Source organism: Ambystoma mexicanum, chromosome 6q (genome assembly GCF_040938575.1).
Source record: "Ambystoma mexicanum isolate Mex_15411 chromosome 6q, UKY_AmexF1_1, whole genome shotgun sequence".
NCBI classification, from domain to species: domain Eukaryota; kingdom Metazoa; phylum Chordata; class Amphibia; order Caudata; family Ambystomatidae; genus Ambystoma; species Ambystoma mexicanum.
Window position 1 is genome coordinate 731,767,817 of NC_090937.1, and position 23,038 is coordinate 731,790,854.

General features: G+C 45.8%; 1 protein-coding gene across 2 annotated transcripts in view; it reads right to left on the reverse strand.

Moving 5' to 3' along the window:
- Nucleotides 1–1,618: 1,618 nt before the first annotated feature.
- NR3C2 (nuclear receptor subfamily 3 group C member 2) overlaps nucleotides 1,619–23,038 on the reverse strand; it is a 2,234,141-nt gene continuing 2,212,721 nt past the window's right edge. The window contains exon 9 of one of the 2 annotated variants that reach the window (XM_069631253.1): nucleotides 1,619–1,993. In XM_069631253.1, coding sequence (XP_069487354.1) covers nucleotides 1,838–1,993 — 156 coding nt within the window. In that variant the 3' untranslated portion in view covers nucleotides 1,619–1,837. The remainder of the gene's footprint in view (nucleotides 1,994–23,038) is intronic. The other variant, XM_069631252.1, reaches the window with a different exon arrangement.

Genomic DNA, 23,038 nt, shown 5'->3' on the forward strand with positions numbered 1-23,038 from the left:
ATGCTGCTTTAAGCGTACATACATTTTACTATATGATTTCTTGGTTCAATTGTGTAACTTTAAAATATACCATGCTACTAACAATACTGTACTTAAATTTTTTTTTTACAAGTAATAATCTGCATTTACATGTGCATTTAGATACACACGCAGGCGTTATTCATTTTCCGAAGGAGTACCTCTTTTTAGCTTTTCATAGAGAATGCAATATGAGAACGGTACAGCTTTACATTTTTTCACAGAAATAAAAAAACAGTCCCATATCAACCAACTGCAAAAACGTTCAGAATGCCTTTTTGCAATGAGCATCATGGCTGCCAAACTGATAACAAGCGCTCACCCCCAAATGACTGAAATCATCTTTCACTACACTACAGAACCCGGAATCTCTAAAACGCCTAAAGTTGAATTTAGGTTTGGCAATATGTTCAGTAAAATCAAGGTTCTCAACGCAAATCCAAAGTAGTATCAAGAACCACAACCTGGCCAGGAACATGGCTGTCATTAGCCACTGGGGGCAGCGTGTTGCTGAGAACAGGATCTGACATGGCTTTGGGGAGAACATTGAATGGGAGCCCATGATATTATTTTTGTTCATGACACTACCAGCTGTCTCTCTACACCAGTTAAAAGATGATGCATCACAGTTCCTTTTTAAATGATACCTCCATAAAGCTAAACAATCCACATAGCATTGTATCCTTGCTGAGGGAAACGGGAACAAAACTCCTAAAATGTGCTCAGAGTTGTTCAGACGACATAAACTTGCAGGCAGTACACAAAACATTAGTTTTACAGAAAAAGTAGAAAGGCAAAAATACAACAAAAAAGGATTATTTTAGGATATTTACAACAGATACTTTAAAATGGCAAACTAGATATGATGCAAAAAAAAGGCACAGCTTTCCCTTTCTTAAATACACTGTAAACAGTTCATTGTGCATGCGAAACATTTCACTTTGCAAAAAAAAATACCTTGTTTTAGACAAAGATAGTACTTAAATAGTGTTCTGCAAAATAGAATTCTTTCAAAAATACTTTCCCCATCGTCCAAACCATTAAAGATCTCATTTACAAAAGTTCCATACAGCTTGACTCAGGTCCTTCACGATTTATACATACATCAATATACAGTACAGCAAAGACTGCAACAAATGGTACCCACCGTCAGCACAATATATGATGGACTGAAACGGGGGCATTTGTTTGATCATCTTATCCTCTGCCTTTTAATTAAATAACTGATGAATGTGGAACACAGTGTATGCCAACTATGATGGATAGCATGGAATAACAAATGCCACAAGTGGGATAATGTAGTTATTCCACACCATGTTTCTTTATTACTTTACACAAGAGTTTTTTGTTTGTTTTTCTTAACAAGAAAAAGAAAGTTAATGCCCCATACTGACTGTACAATGTGTGTGCATACTGAGGGCACACATTTAGAAAGTTCCGTTTTTTTAAATCCATCAGAAACGAGCAAAACGACACCAAAAATTCCATGGCATATTTAAATCTTCAGTATGTGAAAATATCAAAATCAAAGAGTTAACTAGTTATGGCTTTTCATCCATATGTACAGGGGCTTTTCTTTTTTTTTTTTTTTTTTTTTTACAAATGATTCAGGGATATTCCTCAAAAACATCCAGGTGTCTCCAAGACCAGAAGAACCACTTTTTGTAGCCGCAAAGCCCATTCACATGATTTGAAACTATTTAAAAACTGCTGAACAACTGTAAATAGCATGTTAAAAATGTGTTTCCTTAGGTCCTCCTTGGGTGTGGAATAAAATTGGGAAACTTAAGGCAAAGTTCTCCTGATCAGACTTTCTCCATCACTTCCTGTTAAAGTACAGGAACTTTGCATTCCCAGATTCCACCTTTGGTAGTTGATCACTGATGATTTCGACTAACATTGCCGGAAACTCTACTTTCAGTGCCTGAGATTCACGGAAAGTATAAAAGCAGAACTCCAACAAATCACCAACAAGCTGAAAAACAACAACAGAGAGAATTAATATTTTAGCCACAATGAAAGAAAAGCAGCATAAACCATTTGCATCTTCAGTATGCTTTGCAATGGCGGAAAATCGTGGCGTTGATGTCTCAACTAGTTGGCACTGCTACAGAGCCTTTTCTTCTAGTTTGTTGGTTCAAATAGAAATTAAGGCCCCCCATTGCACATGCTCGCATTGCCCGTTTTGTGTCAGTTCCCCTATGTCCAATGCACTTGGTTTTAAAGAAATGGGTCAAAAGGGGAGCTTCTGACATCCTGAGTGCGGTTGTTGCACCTAATTCACCATGAGTATAGTGGGAAGGGGCATGATGTCCTACTGAGGGAGACTGCAGAACATCCTAACGCAAATGGCCTCAAGGGAAAACTACGACGACTAGGGGGAGTGAAGAACATGATCTGACAGATCTCAATGTTAGTATGAATAGGGTGGAAAACATGAATAACACAACTGAGAGTACAGCACTGCACATTTCCACTCAAACTTCTATCCTGGATCACATCCTTTTCAACCAGCTGTGCCCATATCCTCAAACACAGTACAAGCTATCTCAGGAGTTAGTGTACAGCAACAGTGTGCAAATGTTTAGTAAACTGTTAGGTGGGATTATACCCTTTACTGGGCATGTAATAAACTGAACTTAAAGTATTCTTTAAACTTTTTAAATAAACATCAGATTTGCTTAGTTACCACTGAATGTTTACAAAGTACCCTCCCCCAACAAACTCAAATGATCGTACTGAAAGTGTCCAGTTTCTGCGATTTAATTAGCAATCTCAAAGTTGGGTGCTTTCTGCCAATGTCACTGCTGACAAATTCTTGGTAAAAAAAAAGGAAAAGTGACTCACTGTGTTGACAAATGTACTCCTAGTCCATAGCCCACTTTCCTCCACACTGTATGGGCATCCCAGGTAGTGGACGGGATCAGATCCTTTTCACTGCAAAAATTCACATTTTTCCGGTTACATTTGTAGTGTGTGACCATGGTTGTGTCTGTCCATGTTTAGCTAACCCTGCCCTCTGGCGCCTCACCTCATTCCCCCTTTTGCATCTCAAATGCAAAGCTGTTTCACTGATGGCACAGGAATCACTATAAATCTCAGAGCCAGTTCAAGGGTTTTTATTGAAATATTCATGGGACCTAAGGCGGTCCGTGGTCTGGTCCCTCTCTCCCTCGTCTTTAAGCATCTCCTCCCTAGCCCAGAATTTCTTAGAACCAGGTGAGTATATAGCAATTTCTCCCTCGGTGTGTTCATCGCCAACTGGCCTGACATGTTAACCTAAAGGCTCTTCGCCTTGTCTCACTAAACTCTCTCAGGTACTTCGTAATTGTCCCTACTCTAGTCAGTTTTCTACAGGGATATGGAACTGTGCCTTGCAGACAGGCTTCTTCTGTCATGCAGACTCTATTGTTGCCCTCTCCTTCTCTTGTCTTTTCCTCTCCTCTTTACTTCCTCTATGCTTTTTTCTTGTAAACTCTTTTCTTGCTCTGTTTTTTCTTTACCTCTCTTTTTCTATATCCAGTGTTCTGTGTGGATAGAGATAGGGAATTGTGCTTGGCAGATACCCTGCTTGAGTCAGGATTCTTCTTTCATGCCCATTTTCACTTTGCCCTCTCCTTTTTTCTCCTCCTTCAACTCCAAACCACCTATCCTCCCTACAATGTCCTGTCCCTCTGTCGTCTCTCACTCCTTCTGGTCCTCGCCACCATCCTTTGATGTTACTACCTACTCTTTGTTTTCACTACTCCATTTTGCTCCACTACTACTCCCTCCTCCACACTACTACACCCTTCTCCACATTACTATTTACTAAGGCCCACTACTACTCCCTCCTGCCCACTACTACTCCCTCCTCTCTAATACTACTACCATCTCCACACTGCTGCTACTCCGGACCATAGCTTCAGTCACTTCTTACACTAAGCCTACTAAACACACTTGCCACACTAACTTTTACACTCACACTGCAGTACCACCGTCACTCAGCAAATACCTTACCTTTTCTAGAAATGGCCTCCACAATCCACTGCTCTTTCCTTCTTCCTGTTGGTCACTTGATTGTCAACCTCCTCTTCTTCTCACCTCCCCTGAATAACCCACACTTCCTGCGGTCTCTTATTATACCGCTCCCTTCTCTCGGTTTGCTCTGTCCCTGGCCAATCTGGCCTTGCCTTCCCTAACCTGTATGGGTTGTATGCACCAAGGATTACAAGAAATAAGCGAAGCCCCGCCCACGTCCTGCGCACAGGGCGAATGTGGAACAGCTATGACAGCCTGGGAAGCTGAATGGTAGAGTTCATGACCAGGGCCTTTGTTCCTTGTGGCCCAAAGGCAACTACCGTTGTGGGGGATCAGAGTTAGTCCCTGGTGGTCTAGAGGTTTTGGTAGTGGATGTGCATGCTCGCTGTGGCTATACAGCAGCACCACACAGCATTCCTGTTGACTATGTACTAGTGGAACTGTGCTTCTCAACGCTTTCCGTTGGTCTCTCTCCATTGCGGGCGACTCCTAGAATCCCAGGGAGCTTGATACTGGTGGTTGTGTCCTAGTCTCCTGCAGTGATTGCACAGCACTGCGTCACTGCTCTCAATCGGACACTACTTGCAGTTTTCTCCTTGGGTTAGGATGTCACTAGAAGGAACAAGAAAACACTGGCAAACATCTTGTCAAACGAGGTATGGCATGAGACAAAGGTCGACTGCCCAGACCCAGACTGGGACTAGAGGGGGCGCATGAGTTGGGCCCTCTTAACTGTCACTGTCCTACTCCTGAGGTGGACGGTGGCAGTACAGAGGTGAGAGGGGTTCCCATCCCCTCTTGAGAAAGCCAGCCTTCTCACAACTGCTAACGGCAGTGATGTGTTTAGGGGGATGGAAGGTAGCATGAAGGGAAGTGGGCTATGGACTAGCAGTACAGTAGTCAATTCTGTAACTTTTCATTACTCCTACTGCCCATCCCCTTACTCAATACTGTGTGGGCGATCAATTACAATGCACCAATTATGATAGGAGGACCACTATTCCCCGACTACGAGAAGTGAACAGGTGCTGCAGAACTTTCTTGCCTGGAAGCAGCATCTGCTCTAGAATTGGTATTAAGGTGGTAATGTTTGCAAAATGTTGATGGTGAAGCCCATGTTGCTGCTTTGCTTATCACATCCCAATAAACATGGTGCTGAAAGCTACCGTGGCCACATTTCAGCTTACATAGTGTGCATCCATCCCTGCTGGCTGAGCCTTATTCTGAACGTTGTAGTCCTCTGGAACTCCAGCTTCCATCCACCTGATGGAAGCCTTCATTGCTTGGTTACCCTCAGGAAGAGCCTCGAAAAGTGACAAAAAGCTGATTAGACTTTCTGACGCCAATCTGTTGAGGTAGAACTTCAGAGCTCTCATGTTTTGTTAGTATCCAAATGTTGGTTAGGGAAGAATGTCGGCAATACAATTTCATGATTGATATGGAACTCCAAAACCACTTTTAACGAGTGTGAAGTATTACCTTGTGCCCCATGAAAGATTCTATAAGGCTCCAAAGCCACCTGTGCATGTGTCTCACTCACCTTCCTTGATCAATAATGAAGTGGGGGGTACATTTTGGATTAATCCTCTGGATACCTTTTAACCACTTGATTTGACGTGGAAAACATTATCTCATCCAAGTTCTTGTATGCACCAACTGCAGTCAGATTTGTGTGAAACGTGTCCACCTGCACTCCTGCCTGTGCCGATTATGCAGAAAACCATGCCACATCATTTAAGGAGCAGGACAAAGTATCCACATGTCTTTCTTCTGCTCAGAAACAGAATCAAGTGAATTTGCTCTTGTACAGAGCCCGGGTGGAATTCGTTCTAGCTCTTTGAATAATTTGCAGGTTTTCCTCTGACACTCCCAGATGACCCAGTGGAAATTTTTCAGGAACCATGCAGCTAGAGCTACGTAGCAAGGAGGCAAGCAAATTACCCCCGTCCCCCCTGCTGTGTCAGCAGCTATTGGTATGTTTCGAGGCTCAGTGGATTCCAGCCAACTAAGCAGAGTGGGTCTGAAAACCACACCCTGGAGCGCCAGTAAGAGGCCTCCAGAATTATTCTGCATCCTTCAGACAAGCAGAACTTGCAGACCACCCTCTGAAGAAGGGGGGTTCACGGGATGGCGTTACACCAGGGATTGCTCTAATCAATCTGGAATACATCCCAAGCAATGACGTTGTGTGTTGCCCTTCCCACAAGGCGAAGAGAGGGCACTTGGCATTTAGTGCTGAACCTCTGGTTGCTCCCAAAGCTGGGACACTGAGCTCAGGGTTTCCTGGTGAAGCCCTTGCTCATAGTTTCTCACTCTAAGTCTGCTGAGGCTGTCCACCTCTGTGTTGCTGTCTCCTGGAATCACTTAGAGAGACATGCCATGAATCAGGGCCCACTATGAGATTTCCAATGCCAGCTGGAACAGGGGGGAGGACCTGCTAGCCCCTTGGCTGTTGATATAGAACAGGGCTATTCGACCTACAGCTCTGCAGATGTTTTGAATTATTAGAACTCCCTTGATTCTTCACCCCTGCCAAAACTGCAAAGAGCTAATGGGAGTTGTAGTCCAAAACATCGGGAGAGCCAATGGTTGCAGATCCCTGAAATAGAACATGGATGTTGAGCTGTCCATTCTGATTAGCACCACCCTGTCTGAACTACTGGCAAGAATGACTTTCGATCTGGCCAAATGGCTTTGAGCTCCAGGAAGTTTATATGTTGCACTTGATCTGACCGGTCCAAAGACAATGGGCTGAATGATGACCCAGAGTGCCCTCCACCAGTCCCAGGGATGAATCTGTGCTGATTGTGGCAGAGTGCAGGGTTGGGAAAGAGCTGTTCCACTCCTTACATTAACCCGCCCTTCCACCAAAGGAAGTGTTCTCTCAATGCAAGCAGAATAGATATCTTATTCGACTGGGTTCCCTTTCTTTTCTTGGTCCCAAGAACAATGCTAGATGGAGTTAAATAAGCTGTATCCTAAGCCTGGCTTGAGGGACTGTCAGTATGGTGAGAATCCAGAGGGTCTTCTCACTACTATTCCCTTTAGATGCTCTATGCAGGTGGCAAAAGGAAGGCCATCGCTTTTGGATCCAGCCCCTCGGTCGGACAAGCGATGGAGGATCACCTGGGTGGGGGGTATTTGGGGATTGGAAGTTTGAGACCCATGAGTGAGAGGCGGTATTCTCTATCCTCCTTTCAGAAAGACACCCAGGTCCCAGAAGTGTTTATGGGATATTGTTAATCTGGTTCCCTGGTTTCCGAGGAGGGCAAAAGACATTATCAAACCAGACATGTTAAACAGAGGAAGAGAAAGAGTAGGGATAAGATACTTTGTAACAAATCATGGTATCCCCCTTATCCTCATGATAACCAATCTAACCTCCCCCTGACCTTTATGGGCCATTATGAAAATGTTCCACTTCATCCCCACCTTTAAAATACATTCAAGTACTGAGACAAAGAAGAAACAACTGACAGTAGTAAAGATTACCTCCTCTCACCCTGTTATTACTGGGACAAAGAAGACACATGAAGGTTAGGCATGTACTACTAATGAAATGAGAGCCAGGCAACAGTAATTGATGGAACACACCTGCAGTCCGTTATCAGACCACATGTGTGTAAAAGGTGGAACCATGAAGCTTCAAGGAGAGAGATGGAAGAGGAGAGCAGTGGAAGACAGAGCCGTGCAGTGCAGGAGAAGCCAAAACATTGAAACGTCTGCTGAGTCCCTGGGGAGCCTGCTGGAAGAACAGGGCAGGTTGGAGAAGCCCCTGGAGAAAAGGCAAACAGCTGGAGCTGTCAGACCGCGTTGGCGAGGCTCAACACGATCGTCGGAAAGTGCTATAAGGAGTGCCCGGCAAGCAGGCTTTCCCTCAGAAGGGGAGAAGCCGTGTGGAGGAGCCGAAGTGCAGAGACACTTTATTCACTGGGGAGCTCTGAAAACCTGTGAACACAGTAGCGGGGTATGCAATCAAATAAACATGCATCACATACATAATGAAATGAATGAAATGTACTTCTATTGAATTCCTAACTGAATGAAACAAGTGAAAGTAAACCAACTTACTTCTATTGAATACCGAACTGAATGAAACAAGTGAAATTAACCCAAGTTAATTCTATTGAATACCCAACTGAGTGAAATAAGTAAAAGGAACTTACCGCGTTGAATGAAATAAGCAAGGAGGCATTGATTTAAGCAACAGTAACCCTTATTGAATACCGAAGTGTAAGAAACAAAGTAAGGTGTACTTTATTAAGGCAAAGCAACATCTTTGGCAAATTGAACTACTTATCTGAATACAATAAACTTTCAAATAAAGCAGAATCTAGATTAAGATACAACAGATGTGATAATGTGGTGAAGCTGTGGCTTAAGAAACTACCTGTTGATCAAACTATTGAACTTTGAAAGAAACCTGGAAGTTCCTGGTTGCTTGACCTGTAATGGGTCGTTTGTGTGGTCTGAAACTGGGCCAAGACCAGAGAACTAAAATATGGTGAATTAAGAACTAGTGAAAGCAAATGCTAGGTTCCTGGTTGTGTGACCTGTAACCCCTAGAAGCTAACAAGGAGTTTGTTGTGGTGAAAGGAAAACAACAAACGGTCAGCATCAGCATTGGGGAAGGGAGCCCTGAGTTGTAAAGTCTTGTGAGGAACCAGTCTATGAATAAAGCTTCAAGATGCTTCTTTATGTGTTATATTTGAACATTGAACTTGGGAAAGGAAACCCTAAGTATTGGTGTCTTGTCACTGTTACCCTGGAACTGTATGGAACTTGGGGAATGGAACCCTGATTCTTGCAAAAGTATGGAAATATATTTTCCTCAATTCCAAACGAAGATACATTTAACATTGTGGTGAACTTAGACATTGGGGAAAAAGAAGCTAAGGAGTAAGCCAGAGATGGAAAACAGCTCAGAACGCTATGTTTGAATCATTGCTTAGCCCTACACATTGTTTTGTATTAGTTGTGAGGGCAAGCATATGTTTTGGACACAGACCGACTTTTCAGTTGAACATTCCGACACAGACTTTCCTTAGTTTCTTTAGGTAGGGAAAGTTAGGCCTTACTCCATCCTTACATTTTCTTAATAAAACATTATTGCTAAACATTGAATCTGTTGTCTGTGTCTCCTTCCATGATGCCAACCTCAGAGTATGCAGGTTGCCAGTAGCCCCAAAAGGTGTTGATGTCACCACACCAATGTCACCAGCATGCTAAGAAAGGGGTGCAGGGCTTGAAGAATGTCCTTGTATCTGTGTAGGAAACACTCTCTCTTTCAATGTGTCCCACCTGAAGCAAATGAAGGTCAAGGTATAGGAGGGTCTTAGTTCTGACTTTATGAAACTGGCTGAGAACCTCAGATCGTAGAGCATGTTCATCAGCATCTGAACCGTTGTCATAGCTGTCCCTGATTAACCAATTGTCCAGTTAAAAATAGACATGACAGCTGTTGCTCCTCAAAAGGTATGCAATGGAATTAATTATCCTTGTGAACACTTGAACCAAGTTGAGGCCGAAAGGCAGCAACTTTGTATTGAAAATGCCTTTCCATCATTGTCAACCGAAGAAACTTCTGATATGTCTGCCATACTGGAACGTGCATTTAAGTGTCCTTCAGACCAAAGTAGCACATCCAATCTCCCGAGCAGAGGGTCTCTGCTATTGGAGCTGGAGTCACCATCTTGAATTTTTCTAGGGGTAGGTATAGCTTCAGAAAGCAAAGGTCCAGCACCACTCGAGGGCAACACTGGTTCTTTTTTGGAACCGCAAAGATTCTCAAAGACACCCCCTTGCCCTCTGTCCAAAAGGGGAACTGGTTTGACAGCCTGAGATTGAATAAGCGGTGCAATTTCCTTGAGTAGTGCTGTGGAGACTATCTGCAGAATAGGAGGAGAAGCAGAAGGCTGGGGAAGAAGTACTAGGTGGAACCATGCAAAACTACTGAAAGGAGCACAGAGTCTTGAAATAGGTGACGGCACTGCAGTTAATGCTGAGGCAGCCTGCCCCCTGCAGGGGTGCTGTGCACCAAGATGCCATCCTTGTTCTTTTTTTAGGGTCAGAGGCTGGTGAACAGAATGGGGTGAACGGGGGGACCTCTCAGGTTGGCTCAATCTTCTTTCCTGAAAACCCCAGAAGCCTCTGAAGGATCAAGGTCTGCTCTCTGCTCTGGAATGAGCATGGCCAAAGCATTTTGCTGTCGGCTTAGATAAAACAGTCAGCAACTATGCAGTTTGTGAACTGGCCTTTTTCTTAGTTCATGGTCAGTAGACAAATGGAAAAGGTCAACAGCCTCAAAGGGCAAGTCTAGGATACGACCATGCCTGTCCTCTGAGAACTTAGTTGCATGCATCCAGGCACAACATCTAATTTCTATCCCGATGCACAAGCCTCTACTAGTTATATTGAGGTGAGCTACCAAAGATTCAAGTAGATCCGCCGCCACTATCTTCACTTAAGTAAAGTCTGCCTTGAACACTGCCTGGCGCTTCTGTTGAACATCTGGCAAAAAATCAGCTATTTCTCTCCAAAGCTTTTTGTTAGTGGCAGAAAGAATAGCGTCCTCGTTGGCCTGCCATAAAATGCGAACCTGCATTTGAGTAGACCTTACGGCGATGCGCTTCCAACATTTTGGGCCTCATTACGAGTGTAGCGTTCCGGCACCCTGGTTCCCCGGCCGCCACAGTACAAGTCTGCCTGCAGAGGCCGTTGCACCCAGCAGGTCTGACCAATGCCGGGCACAACTGTCCCTGCAGGCAGAGTTGTCACGGAAGCACCAGCACCGTTAGCAACTGCTGGTGTGCTCTGGAGAAAAGATGTCTTACCTGTCTGACCTGTCTTCACCCATGCAAATGTCTTCAAATGCTCTGGGGGAGACCTGGACAGTATTTTGCAACACCTAAAGATTCTGTTTTTACGACTTCAAAGTCAGTGCATTGCACACTGTGTGGGATGTTTTAACCCACTAGTCCATGCCCTGCAACATTACTGTGCACTGCTTGCATCAGAAACCTCAGAATATCTGCTGGAAAGCATTATGCGCGCTAAAACCATCCAGAAGTGCGCAGGAAAACCCGAAAAATAGGCCGCCAATCCACTTTTGCCTATGTCCGTGGTAACACAGGAGACCACTGCCAAAACCCATCATTTGGCTGCCCACAGAGGAAAATGAAACTATTTGAAAACGCAGTCCTGCATTGCAAGAGAAACACAGAGCTGTTACAAAATCCGGTTTACCTTGACTGTGGAAAGTGCAAAAATCATGGTTCCCAAACATCACAAGAGATCCAACCTCCTTGTTGGGTGTTAAACATCACTGTATATAAAGAATTCACCTAAGCACAATGTCAGTAGAAACATATTTGATCAGAAGTAAATCCACATTTAAAGATGCTTGCTTGGAAGAATATGTCAAAAATGGGCGCAGTACCGCTACTCGCCTGTGTCAGAAGCTGGCGATTACTTAACCTGTCAATTTAAACTGATACATTGAAATCATAGTATGAAAAGGAAAGACTTGCTATCAGAAGCAATAGAGGTGGATACAACTCAAAACTATATTTTAAAAAGGCTTGAATTAAGAGATTGGTGGATATATTTGTTAAAAAGGTGGAGAAGCAAGATTGCGGCCGCGGTGAGAGGACGTCTGTAGGGATCTCTCCCGCCAGGCCGTGACAGTAAAGCACACAATAAAGCATTTGGAGCTCCGTACCCTGACCCCTGTGGTCCCGGGAGTCTCGTCCGGGAGAGAGCTGGTGCAGGAAAGGCGGCATTCAATTGATGTTGGGGCGCTCTCGGAGGGAGGAGCCACGCCGCCTTTGACCTCGGTGGGGGCCCACGGATCATCCGGGGAGAGGCGGACTGCTGCTGCTCTGAGGATTGCAGTGGGGCAGTAAAGACCAGATCAGAGGCGCCCGGCCAGCGGAGCAGTGGATGACAGCGGGACGCGGCGAGGCTGCCCTGGGAGAGGCGCGGCGAAATTTTTTTTTTTTTTTCTTTGGCGTCGTCTGAGGGGGACCTTCTCCGGATCCGCCCATTGATCACATAGGGCCGCGGGGGCCGGCATAGAGGACTGCGGCGCAGACAGCAGAAAGGTACGCGTGTTTGCAGATCGGGAGGGGGCCGCCTCACGGGGGATAGTGGAGGACTGACACGAAGAGGAAGGTGCGGCCTCACCCCCTACCCCCGCGTTGGAAAACACTGTCACTGGCCGGGTGCATGGGTGGGTCCACTCCCCCCCCTAGTACCAAGCTCTGAGCGGGGGGTGCCACCAGGAAAAGACACAGCGCCGGCAGGGGCCTCACGCCATTCATGAAGACCCCTATACACTGGGGGTCAAGTGCTGTCCACAGAAATAGAGGGGACCTCGGCGGCCAGTCCAGACCAAGAGCATAGCAGAGAGTCAATGGCGTGGGAGTGGGACAGCACATGTTGCGGTTACTGGGTGGAGGCCCAAGAGGAGTAAGAGAGGGTCTTGCGTTGGTGGGACCGCAGCGGGGACGCTCAGCAGTGGAAGAGAGCAGACTTTATAGCTGGAGGTGGAGAGGGAGCTCCGGTAAGGGGTCCCACCCCGTCAGGCGGAGGAAGAGCAGGGATAGCGGAGCCCCTCTGGGACGTGGATTCCACCCCAGGTGGTGCACTAGAGTAGCGGGAAGCGAGCTGGTCGGGGGAGTGACTTTACCAGACCCCAGGGGGAACCTCACAGCAACTCCACGTATACTTGGTGCCAGAGGAAAGAAAGCATAGCTTCGAGGAGGTTGGACGACCGCAGACGGACCCCCAATGTCCAAGTCTAAAGTGAAGGGGGCGCACTCAGGGCCGCAGCCCCAGGCTTCTAAGCAGGATGCAAATTTAGTGCAGTTGTGGTCGGCCGACTGTACTAGTGGCACCAGAGGAAGAATGCAGGCGGAAGCATCCAGGGTTCGTAGCCAATCCCCCTAGCCGGGAACGCACATATCGAAGGAGGACATGCAAGCTTGGTTTAGGGACCTGCACGATAAATTCATGTCCACTGTACAGACCAGTTCTCCAATATGAGAGAAGATATGAAACAGGCAGTCCTGGAACTTAGGCAGGATGTCTCAAAATTGGAGGAGCGTACTGACACATTAGAAAAGGTAGTGCAAAATGTGGAGGAGGAAGCACAGCAGTATGGCGAAACACAGGAGCAGTTGGTGCGACTGACACACAATCTGGAGCTCCAATGTGAGGACCTTGAGAATCGGTCCCGCAGATCGAATATCCGTATTAAAAATATGGTGGAGTCAGTAGAGGAAAAAGATCTAAAGCATACAGTGCAAGACGTCTTTAGAGATATCTTAGAAGTGGAGAACGCCGAGGAGGTCAAAATAGACAGGGTCCACCGGGTGGGCCCCAAAAGATCAGCCGAGCCGGGGGTGCGTCCCAGAGATGTCCTGGTGGCGCTGTCCTCGTACCCACAGAAGGAGGAGATCTTGAGGAGAGCCAGGGGGATGGATCACATAAAGATGAACGGAGTGGAAATCTATCTGTTCCAGGATCTGGCTCTTGTGACTCTTCAGAAGCGACGGGTGATGGTCCCGGTTGTGAGGGAACTGGTGTTGAAGAAGATCAGGGTCAAGTGGACCTTTCCCTTTGGTTTGTTATTTTCCTGGGAGGGAAAGCAGAGGAGGGTTACGTCCTGCAAAGAGGGGCTGCAGGTGATGGGCATTCAGGACGACGATGGAGCTGTTAAGCGTCAGAGACCCATGGAAGAACCTCACAGGAAACCACGGGAATGGAAGGAGGTCCATAGAAAGAGAAAGTAATGAGGTGGAGAGAAGCTCGGAGAGCAGCAAGAGTGGGACTATCATAAGATACGAGCTCCTGGAGGGGAGTGGGCTTGTCACAGGTCTGAAAAGAACAATGAACATAGGAGCTCCAATGGAATCAATGATTCGCGGCCCGGTGAGGGCTTTTCCATCAGTATCACCGGAGTTTGAAGGTAATGCAGGGTTTAGGATTCCCTGCAAAGTTAATCCAGAGTTTTCTGAGGGGCAGGTGCGACGGGCTGTGCGCCCTAGCAATCATGTTCCTGGGCCCTTCTCGGGACAGTTGTTGTTTGGTTGGGGGGAATTCAAGTTCTGGGGGAGGGAGGGTGAATTGGGGTGAGGAAGGTGGAGGGGATCCGGAGGGCAGTAGATGTGTGGGATCCATTGGGGGAATCAGCATGTGTGGGGGATACCACCCATGGGGAAGCTGAGAATCTTAACGTATAATGTGCGGGGTCTAAACACCCCAGTTAAGAGGAGGAAGGTGGAAGTGTTTCTGAAAAGGGAGAAAGGAGATATCCTATTGCTACAAGAAACTCACGTCAGGCTCCAAGACAAAGCAAGGTTGAGACTAAGAGGTTACAAACGGGTAGTGCAGTCCAACGCGGCTGACAAAACAGTGGGGGCTTTGATGGCATTCCATGACGGGTTAAACCTACAGTTTTATGACACCCAGGTGGACAGAATGGGACGATTCGTTTTTGTTAATGTCTCCATAGAGGGCCTGTATCTCACCTTAGCCTCGGCCTATGCTCCAAATACGGGACAAGACGGCTTCATGAGGGAGATTTTGGGCAAGCTAGAGGAGTTTGCGAAGGGGGAGGTTATTTTGAGGGGCGATTTGAACCTGGCGTGGAATCCCGAAGTAGATAGGAGCTCAAGGGGTTCTCAAGATCCGGGAGCACCTTCTAAACTTTTGCGCCAGAAAATGAATCATTTAGCACTATGTGATTTGTGGCGTGAACTTTATGGTCACCAGAGGGGTTATACTTACTTCTCTCATGTACACAATTCCATGTCATGGATTGACTATTTTTGGGTAGCAGTGGAGCTACTGGGGGTGGTTTGAGAGATGGAAACAGGGCCCATTTCGTTATCCGATCACGCCCCCCTGTGGCTGGAAGTTAATACGTCAGAGAAGAAATCAGGGCTTTGGAGATGGAGGCTCCCCCAGGAAATATTGCAAGATCCGGAATTAGGGAACACTATTAGGGAGAGGATAGAGGAATTTTGGGCCCTAAATGACATAGGTGACACTAAAGTGGACACAGTGTGGGAGGCCATCAAGGCGGTTATGAGGTGGCATTTTATTGCTTTGAAGGCATCCAAGGACAGGCAGCGGTATGTGTGGGAGAGGGAGCTAGAATTGAAGGCGGCAGACATTCGAAGGGAACTCATACAGAACCCCACATCCCGCCTGAAAAAAGCGTTAAAGCATGTGCAGGCCCAACTGGATGTGCTACGCACAAAAAGGCGGAGAGGAGTCTCCTACATCTTAGACATTGGTACTACATGAAGGCCAATAAAGCTGATAAATATGTGGCCAGGCAGCTGAGATCCAAGCAGCAGGAACTATCGATTAAGAAACTACGGAACGACCAGGGGGTGACCCTTACCCGCACGAGAGACAAGGGGGAGGTATTTAGGGATTATTACCAGAAGTTATATTCCTCAGGTAGCTCTGATCAGGACTCATATTTAAATTCATTGGAATTACCCCGTTTAACAAATGAAGAGAGGGAATCCTTGGAAGGTGAAATAGGGGAAGAAGAGATCCGAAAAGCAATAAAGGGGCTCCCCGTAAATAAAGCTCCAGTCCCCGACGGTTTCACGGCAGCCTTCTATAAGAAATACGCAGACTGCCTAATCCCATTTTTAGCGAAATTGTATAACAACTTCAAGGTGGAGGGAAACGTGACTCAGTCTATGAATGAGGCTAAAGTGTTGGTTTTTCACAAAGCAGGCAAGGACCCGCTATTCCCAAGCTCGTATCGCCCCATAGCTTTTATCAATTTGGACTCCAAAATATATACAAAAATTTTAGCAGCGAGACTGTCCCCGCTACTCCCTAAACTGATTGGTAAGGATCAGTCGGGCTTCATCCCTGGCCGGCAGACACACGATAGTATTAGGCGAATAATTAATTTAATAGAAAAGATCGGGATCAAGCAAACTCCGGCAGCTCTCCTGGCACTGGATGCCGAGAAAGCATTTGAACGGGTAGAATGGTCAATGCTGTTTCGCACTTTAAGGGGCATGGGGTATGGGGAGCAATTCTTGAAAATGATAATGGCCAACTATAACACCCCCTCTGTTAGGATAGCATTGAATGGGGAAGTTACGGGCAGGGTGGAGTTATCGAGGGGTACCAAGCAGGGTTGCCCGCTCTCGCCGCTGCTGTACGCCGTCTTCCTTGAGCCACTGTTGATAAGACTCAGAGAACTTTCTTTGACTACAGGGATTGAAATGGCGGGTGGCCGGCATGGGGTGGTGGCGTATACGGACGATATGCTTGTGGCTTTGTCGGATCCAGCTCAAACTCTCCCAGGGGTAATTCAGGAATTGGAGAAATTTGGGGCGATTTCGGGATTGAAGATTAACAGGAGTAAGTCGGAATTACTAATTCTGGCAGGTGATGGTGGGGAGATACAGAATGTGGCGACATCTTTAAACCTGAAGGTAGCGAGCAGGGGGATACAATATTTAGGCGTCACCCTCACAGACAGTTTAGACGGCCTGTATGGGGGGAATTTTCCGCCACTTCTGGCGAGAGTCAGGAGGGATATGGATTGCTGGAACCCGCTCGCGATATCCTGGTGGGGGCGCATGGCATCAGTTAAGATGACCCTCCTCCCAAAATTGCTATATTACTTCCAGGCTCTCTCGATTAAAGTGCCCAACTCCTTTTTTAGAGCACTCTCTAAGTCAGTATCCACGTTTGTTTGGAAAAAGAAACCCCCCAGAGTAGCTAGAGGAGTGCTAATGGCACAAACCCAGGATGGGGGCCTGGCACTCCCACACCTGCGAAGGTACTACCAGGCGTCGCAGCTCTGGGTTCTAAAGGAATGGATGGGGGGGGACAAAAGATCTAGATGGCACAAGATAGAGCGGTGGCAAGATCCCCACTGGCGGAGCTATTATGGAAAGGGGCACAACACAGACATCCTAATCTGCGTATTAGTAAAGTTCTGGGAGCCACATTGGAGGTCTGGGATGATCAAACACGGCAAGGCACCCTGACAAGTGTGAAAGTAGAAGCCGCCCGTAAAGTGTCTTTTGGAAAGTATGCTATACGGCAAACAGGAGGTCATTTAGAAGTTTGTTTTCATAAGAAGATGTGAATGCTTTTCTGATGAGCCTTCCGATAGCCTATCCGTGTAACCAGCGTTTGGAGAAATCGTATGCTTTGTGTATTGAGCAGGATCTTCACTGAAGTTTAAAACCTGACGGCCAGTGTGGGAATGCCTGGTTATTGGTTCAAAACATGTTTCCTCTGCAGTGTTTAATTCATTATTCTGGGCTCTTGATGAAGAGAATGAACTTCTCGAAACGAGTCAGCCACAATCAAATGAATTGAATCCTTCCTGTTTCACGCGTTTGGAATAAAGAATCTTCTTTTACATTGGATTTCATTGCAACACTCTTTTAAAAAAAAATTGTATTATCTTTTGAAATTCACTGGAATATATATCTAATTTATTGTGACAAAAGTCAATCCTTGGAAGATGTCATATTGGCGCAAACTTAAGGTGTGCAAGGGACGGGAGGGTTCCAATTTTGGATCCTCTTTTCTCTCCTTTTTGTACCCTGACAAGTGTGCCAGGCCCATTCACACCCATGTTCGGGAACCGGGATTTCCCTCCAGGAATGAAAAAAGGGGCGTTTAAGAAATGGGAACAGGCGGGGTAGACGAAAATAGGTGAAATGTTTCAGGGCCAAGAGGTAAGTTTGTTTGAGGAATTCACCAAACATTTACGACTTCAGGAAACAGATAGATATAGGTATGACCAGCTTTGTTACTGGCTGTTGTCCCCTGACATCAAGCGGGCGGCCTCGAGGGATTTTACCCCATTTGAAAAGTATACCACAACGAACTCAGGGGCGAAGAAACTGGTGTCAACCTTATACAAATTCATAGATGTACAGGCAGAGAATGTTCGTTGGAGTTACATGTTAAAGTGGGGGAAGACATTGGGGGAACACATCCATAAGATCCAGTGGAAGGAGCTCTGGGGGAGTATTCCCAAGCTGACCCGTTCTATCCAGACAAGGGAAATGTGGGTTAAGGTGGTTATGCAATGGCATTATACGCCGGAGCGGTTAAACTTGATGTTCCCAAGCATGCCCAAATTCTGCTGGAGGGGCTGCGGGGGAGTGGCCGACTGGAGGCTTATCTAGTGGGACTGTAAAGAAATTCAGGGCTTTTGGACAGAAGTGAAGTCCCATATGCAGGGGATGTTTCCAAATCTGGCCATGGTGGGGGAGAAGGTCTGGCTATGTGGGATAAGAGATCAAACTACCAAGGGATACACAACGAGGCAATGGAGGAGCTTTATGGGTCTGGTAATTGCGGCATGGGCTGCTATTGCCCAGAACTGGAAGCATCGAGACCCTCCGCTAGTATTCACCTGGCTGCAGAAGGTGTGGTCACTAGTTACAATGGAAAAGTTGACTCACAACTTGCAAGGTTTAAATGGATCCTTTGTGAAGGAGTGGGGGGCGGTGTTGGACTTCCTCCAGTCAGACTATATGGTGCAATGGTGCCCACACAAAATTAGGATCCTGGATTTATTTGAAGCTTGAGGAAATCCCACAAGACAATGGGGCTGTCCTTTGGAGGGGGGTGGGGGGATTTGGGGGGAACGTTGGGGAATTGTTGCTATGATTATTTTCTACGTTTGTAGTATTCATTATGTGAAAACAATAAAAACGTATGTAAAGAAAATGTAATTTGTATTTTAGGACAAGACTATTTTAAACATTGTGTTAAAAGTTAAAGCCAGCTACACTGGGCTTCAAAGACATTCCACACCTTCTCCCAAACAAAGGAATCTTTTCCCCTGCTCTCTGCTAAGGAACTGGAAGGGAGGTGCGAAAGGAAAAGGGAGGAGCAGTTTGGCCTGTTGCTCTGCTAGGAGACAAAAGACTACCTTTCACTCAAAGGAAATGCTAATTCGGGTGTAGGCTGAAACCAGATGCCAAAGTCAGAGAGGCCTGGGACTGCTCTCTACCCCAGCCAAGACCTTGGAGGTGGAGACAAGCAGTTTTGTTTATTCAGAAAGCACAGTAAATATCTTTTTGAAAAAGACTTATAGAAAATTGTGCCAAACTGGTAGAAATATGGAATTTAGAGGTTATTAAAATGAAAATGTTGCTCACAACTAGAAACTACTCTGGAATTTGTGCGATATTCAGAGACAGAATTATTAAAATGCGGACTTTGTAGCAGTTGTGATAATGTTAAAAATATGAAACATTACAGGAATATGCCCAGATGGTATGTGCATGTATGTAAAAAAATTGGTACAGAACTGATACTGAGTAACCGACCAAAAGCGCGCAAAACTGTCATTTGTGAACCAAAGCTCTCCAGAAGATGGGACTTTGACGGATGCGTGCCTTATTTAATTTGGGATGTAAATATGTAGTATTAGTAAATTAGTGATATTATAAATATGCTTTTTGTGAAAAATAAGATATAATGTACAGAAACAAAGGGGAGGGTTTTCTCCCTGGACTATAAACATGACACATCATGACACACCATGACACACTGTTGCTTCTCAAATCAGGGGAGAGGAAGTTCTCTGACCTATCGGCTTCTTAGGGGGTTGGGCATAGTATAATCAGCCTACCCACCCCCTCGAGAAATACATAAATAGGGACTGTTGAGGGCACCGAGACACACATTCACCCATCACTGATCTACTGACAAAGCGCTCTGAAGGAGAATCCAGATCCAGAACTATCCAGACTCCAGAACTATCCAGACTCCAGAACGCTGAAGCAGAAGGCCCAATACAAAAAGCTGAACCCTTCTCAGCTGGCCTTTAGAATCTTGCAACCTGATTTTAACCCCAAACCTCCACAGGTCCCAACCAATTCAACAGCCTGGCTGTGCTGTTTTGGCTGCTTCTTGCCAGGAATCCTTGCTAGAACCCAGAGATCCAAACCAGTAGAGCAGAGCTGTACCCAGAACCAACCCGTCAGATCCAGTCCAGGAGGCAGTGAAGCCCAGAGTGCCTTGCTGAGAGCAGAACCAAGCGCCTGTATCCTGTCCCGTGGCTAGGAGATTCCATTTCAAAACCCTTGACCAGATCGTGACGGGCCTATTCCATTCCGAAGCCATAGTTGTGAGTATTTAGCATAGAACTGTCCATAGCCAATCTTAGTTTTAAGTAATCCCATCCAACCCATTCCAACATATCCAGAACTGCATTGTAGAATCTCTTTTGTCTATCCTGACTCCTTCTCTCATCCACATAATCCTGTGATAATTGTAGTGATAAACATCTTTGCACTAATATATATTTGCTGGAGAAAGGCAAGCGGCAGATAGAAACCATCCGGGGCGCCCCTGGATCGGCGGCTGTGCTGCCATGTAGCTTGTGGCTCCATAGACTCCTTAGTGTTAAGAAATCATTGTTTCTAATCTCCAAAATCACATCTTTCATTTGTAAATCTTGACTCTTTTTGAGAAAAATTGACCTTTACTAAAATCTCTGCAACTTTTGAACCATACATGCTAGGAACGAAATGTAAATGTCAAATTGAAGCTAACATCCTCAGTTCGTCTGTAATCGCAATTTCTCGCACGCTGAAAAGTTTGTGGCGCTTCTGCATTTGGCTCAATTTTATTCCACAGAAAATTGCTATTTCTTGCATCCAACTTCTGAATTCAGTTTCCTATCTGCCAGTCATTCAAACATCATTGCTAGTGTCTACCTGAACCTATCCAAAGCGGCTCCCGCTAGTTTTGAATCCCATTTAGCGAATTAAAATCCATTTTTAGCATTTTTCCCATTCATTTCAAATCACATTCAAAAGCATTTGACCTGTTTTAAAATCATTCCTGTTCTCTCAAAGCTTGCTGGGGAATTGGGATTGAACTGCATTGTTGATTGTATATTCCTGAAAGCTGTGTGCCCTCATTCCATCTCTTCATACTCCATATTAGGGGGGATTGAGTAATAACAGGGGGAAAGAGTGATTACATTGTCTTTGATTGAATTCATATCAAGTTTTATTTCTGTGCTGCATTAATTTCATATCATTGCATTTCATTGAACCCACACAAAGATATTCTCTGCTATATTATTCTTCTCACCCATACTCCTATTGATTAAAGAGATTGTTCATCATTGTCATATCACCCATGGTTGATCATTGTATAAATATTAATAAGTGTGATATCTAGATATTGTTCATATTCATAAAAGTGATATATATATATGGGATACATTACTCACCGTAATCGTATTTCTGATGCTTGTATCTGCTTAGATTCACATGCTGTGCATAGGCCGACATCTAGTGGAAGCTGCGGAGTATTACAGTTTGTTTTTCGAAACTCGAAAATGGGCGTCGACACAGGCGTGCCAGTAATACTATCCCTAGTGTGACGTCCACTGTACCCAAGATCCCTCACGCGTCTAGGATCCTCAGATTGTATTTTTTCTGACATGAGGAAGCATGAGGAGTAGCGTGAGTACAGATAATCCAAGCAGATAGACAGAAAGGTAAGACTACAAGCAATCATGCGCCTTCTCTCGGAGGGGAGGAAGGGTGGGTCGCATGTGAATCTAAGCAGATACAAGCATCAGAAATACGATTACGGTGAGTAATGTATCCCTTCTGAGGCTTGTGGAATCTGCTTAGATCACATGCTGTGCATAGATTAGCGAGCAGTACCAAAAGAAGGAGGTGGGATGTGAGAAGGGTCATGAGCAAACAGGTGTCTTAGAACCGCTTGTCCCACTTGTGTATCTGTCTTGGAATGAGTGTCAACGCAGTAATGCTGAGTAAAAGTGTGAATAGAGCTCCAAGTAGCTGCTTTGCAAATGGTGTCGAGGGGAACATTTGCAATGAAAGCCAGAGTGGCCCCAATGCCTCTAGTAGAATGGGCCCTTGGCGTAAAAGGCAGAGTTTTTTCAGAAAGAGAGTAACACAGCTGTATACAGTTGATAATCCACTTCGAGATCGCGCCTTTAGAGACGCGATCCCCCTCTCTGCCTGTAGCTACGGAGACAAACAGTTGATCTGTTTTCCTTAGCGGTCTGGTTTTATTTACATAGTAGAGGACCGCCCTACGCACATCAAGGGTGTGTAGTTTCACCTCAGCTGAGCTTTGCGGGTTCTGGAAGAAAGCCGGAAGCTCGATGGACTGGTTTACATGGAACTTAGATATAAATTTAGGTGAGAACCTAGGGTGTGTGCGTAAAACCAGTTTGTCCTTGTGGATAGTAAAGAAAGGATCCTGCACTGACAGAGCCTGAATTTCACTGACCCTTCTTATAGAGGTAATGGCTACTAAGAAGGCCGTTTTATAAGTCAGGTGTTTGAGACTACTTTTATGCATGGGTTCGAAAGGGGGGCCCATGAGCTTAGCTAGCACCACATTGAGGTCCCATCCTGGCGGTGGGTTCGAAATAGGAGGGTGAAGTCTTTTTACTCCTTCCATGAAGGCTTTAACTACTGGTACTTTCCACCACGATACTTTGTTATGGGATGTGGTGTAAGCCGAGAGGGCTGCCAGGTGTACCTTCAGAGAGTTAAAAACCAACCCTGCGTCCAGCAGGTGGAGCATGTATGTTACAACGTTGGAAGGAGTGCAATCAACTGGGTTGATTTGTTTATTCTGGCACCAAATAACGAATCTCTTCCACTTGTCAAAGTAACAGTGCCTTGTGTTTGGTTTCCTGGATTCTTTTAGGATGTCCATACACCTCTGTGGTAAATTGAGATGCCCAAACTCTATGACCTCAGGAGCCATGCTGCCAGGTTCATTGAGTTGGGTTCCTGGTGCACTGTTTGACCTTGTTGCTGGGACAGTAGGTTGTACCAGGCTGGGAGTTTGATGGGCTCGCACACCGCCATCTTGCGTAGGTGTGGAAACCATGGTTGTCTCGCCCACATGGGAGCAACTAGGATGAGCGTCATCGATTCCTTGTTCATCTTGTACACCACCTTCCTGATGAGAGGAG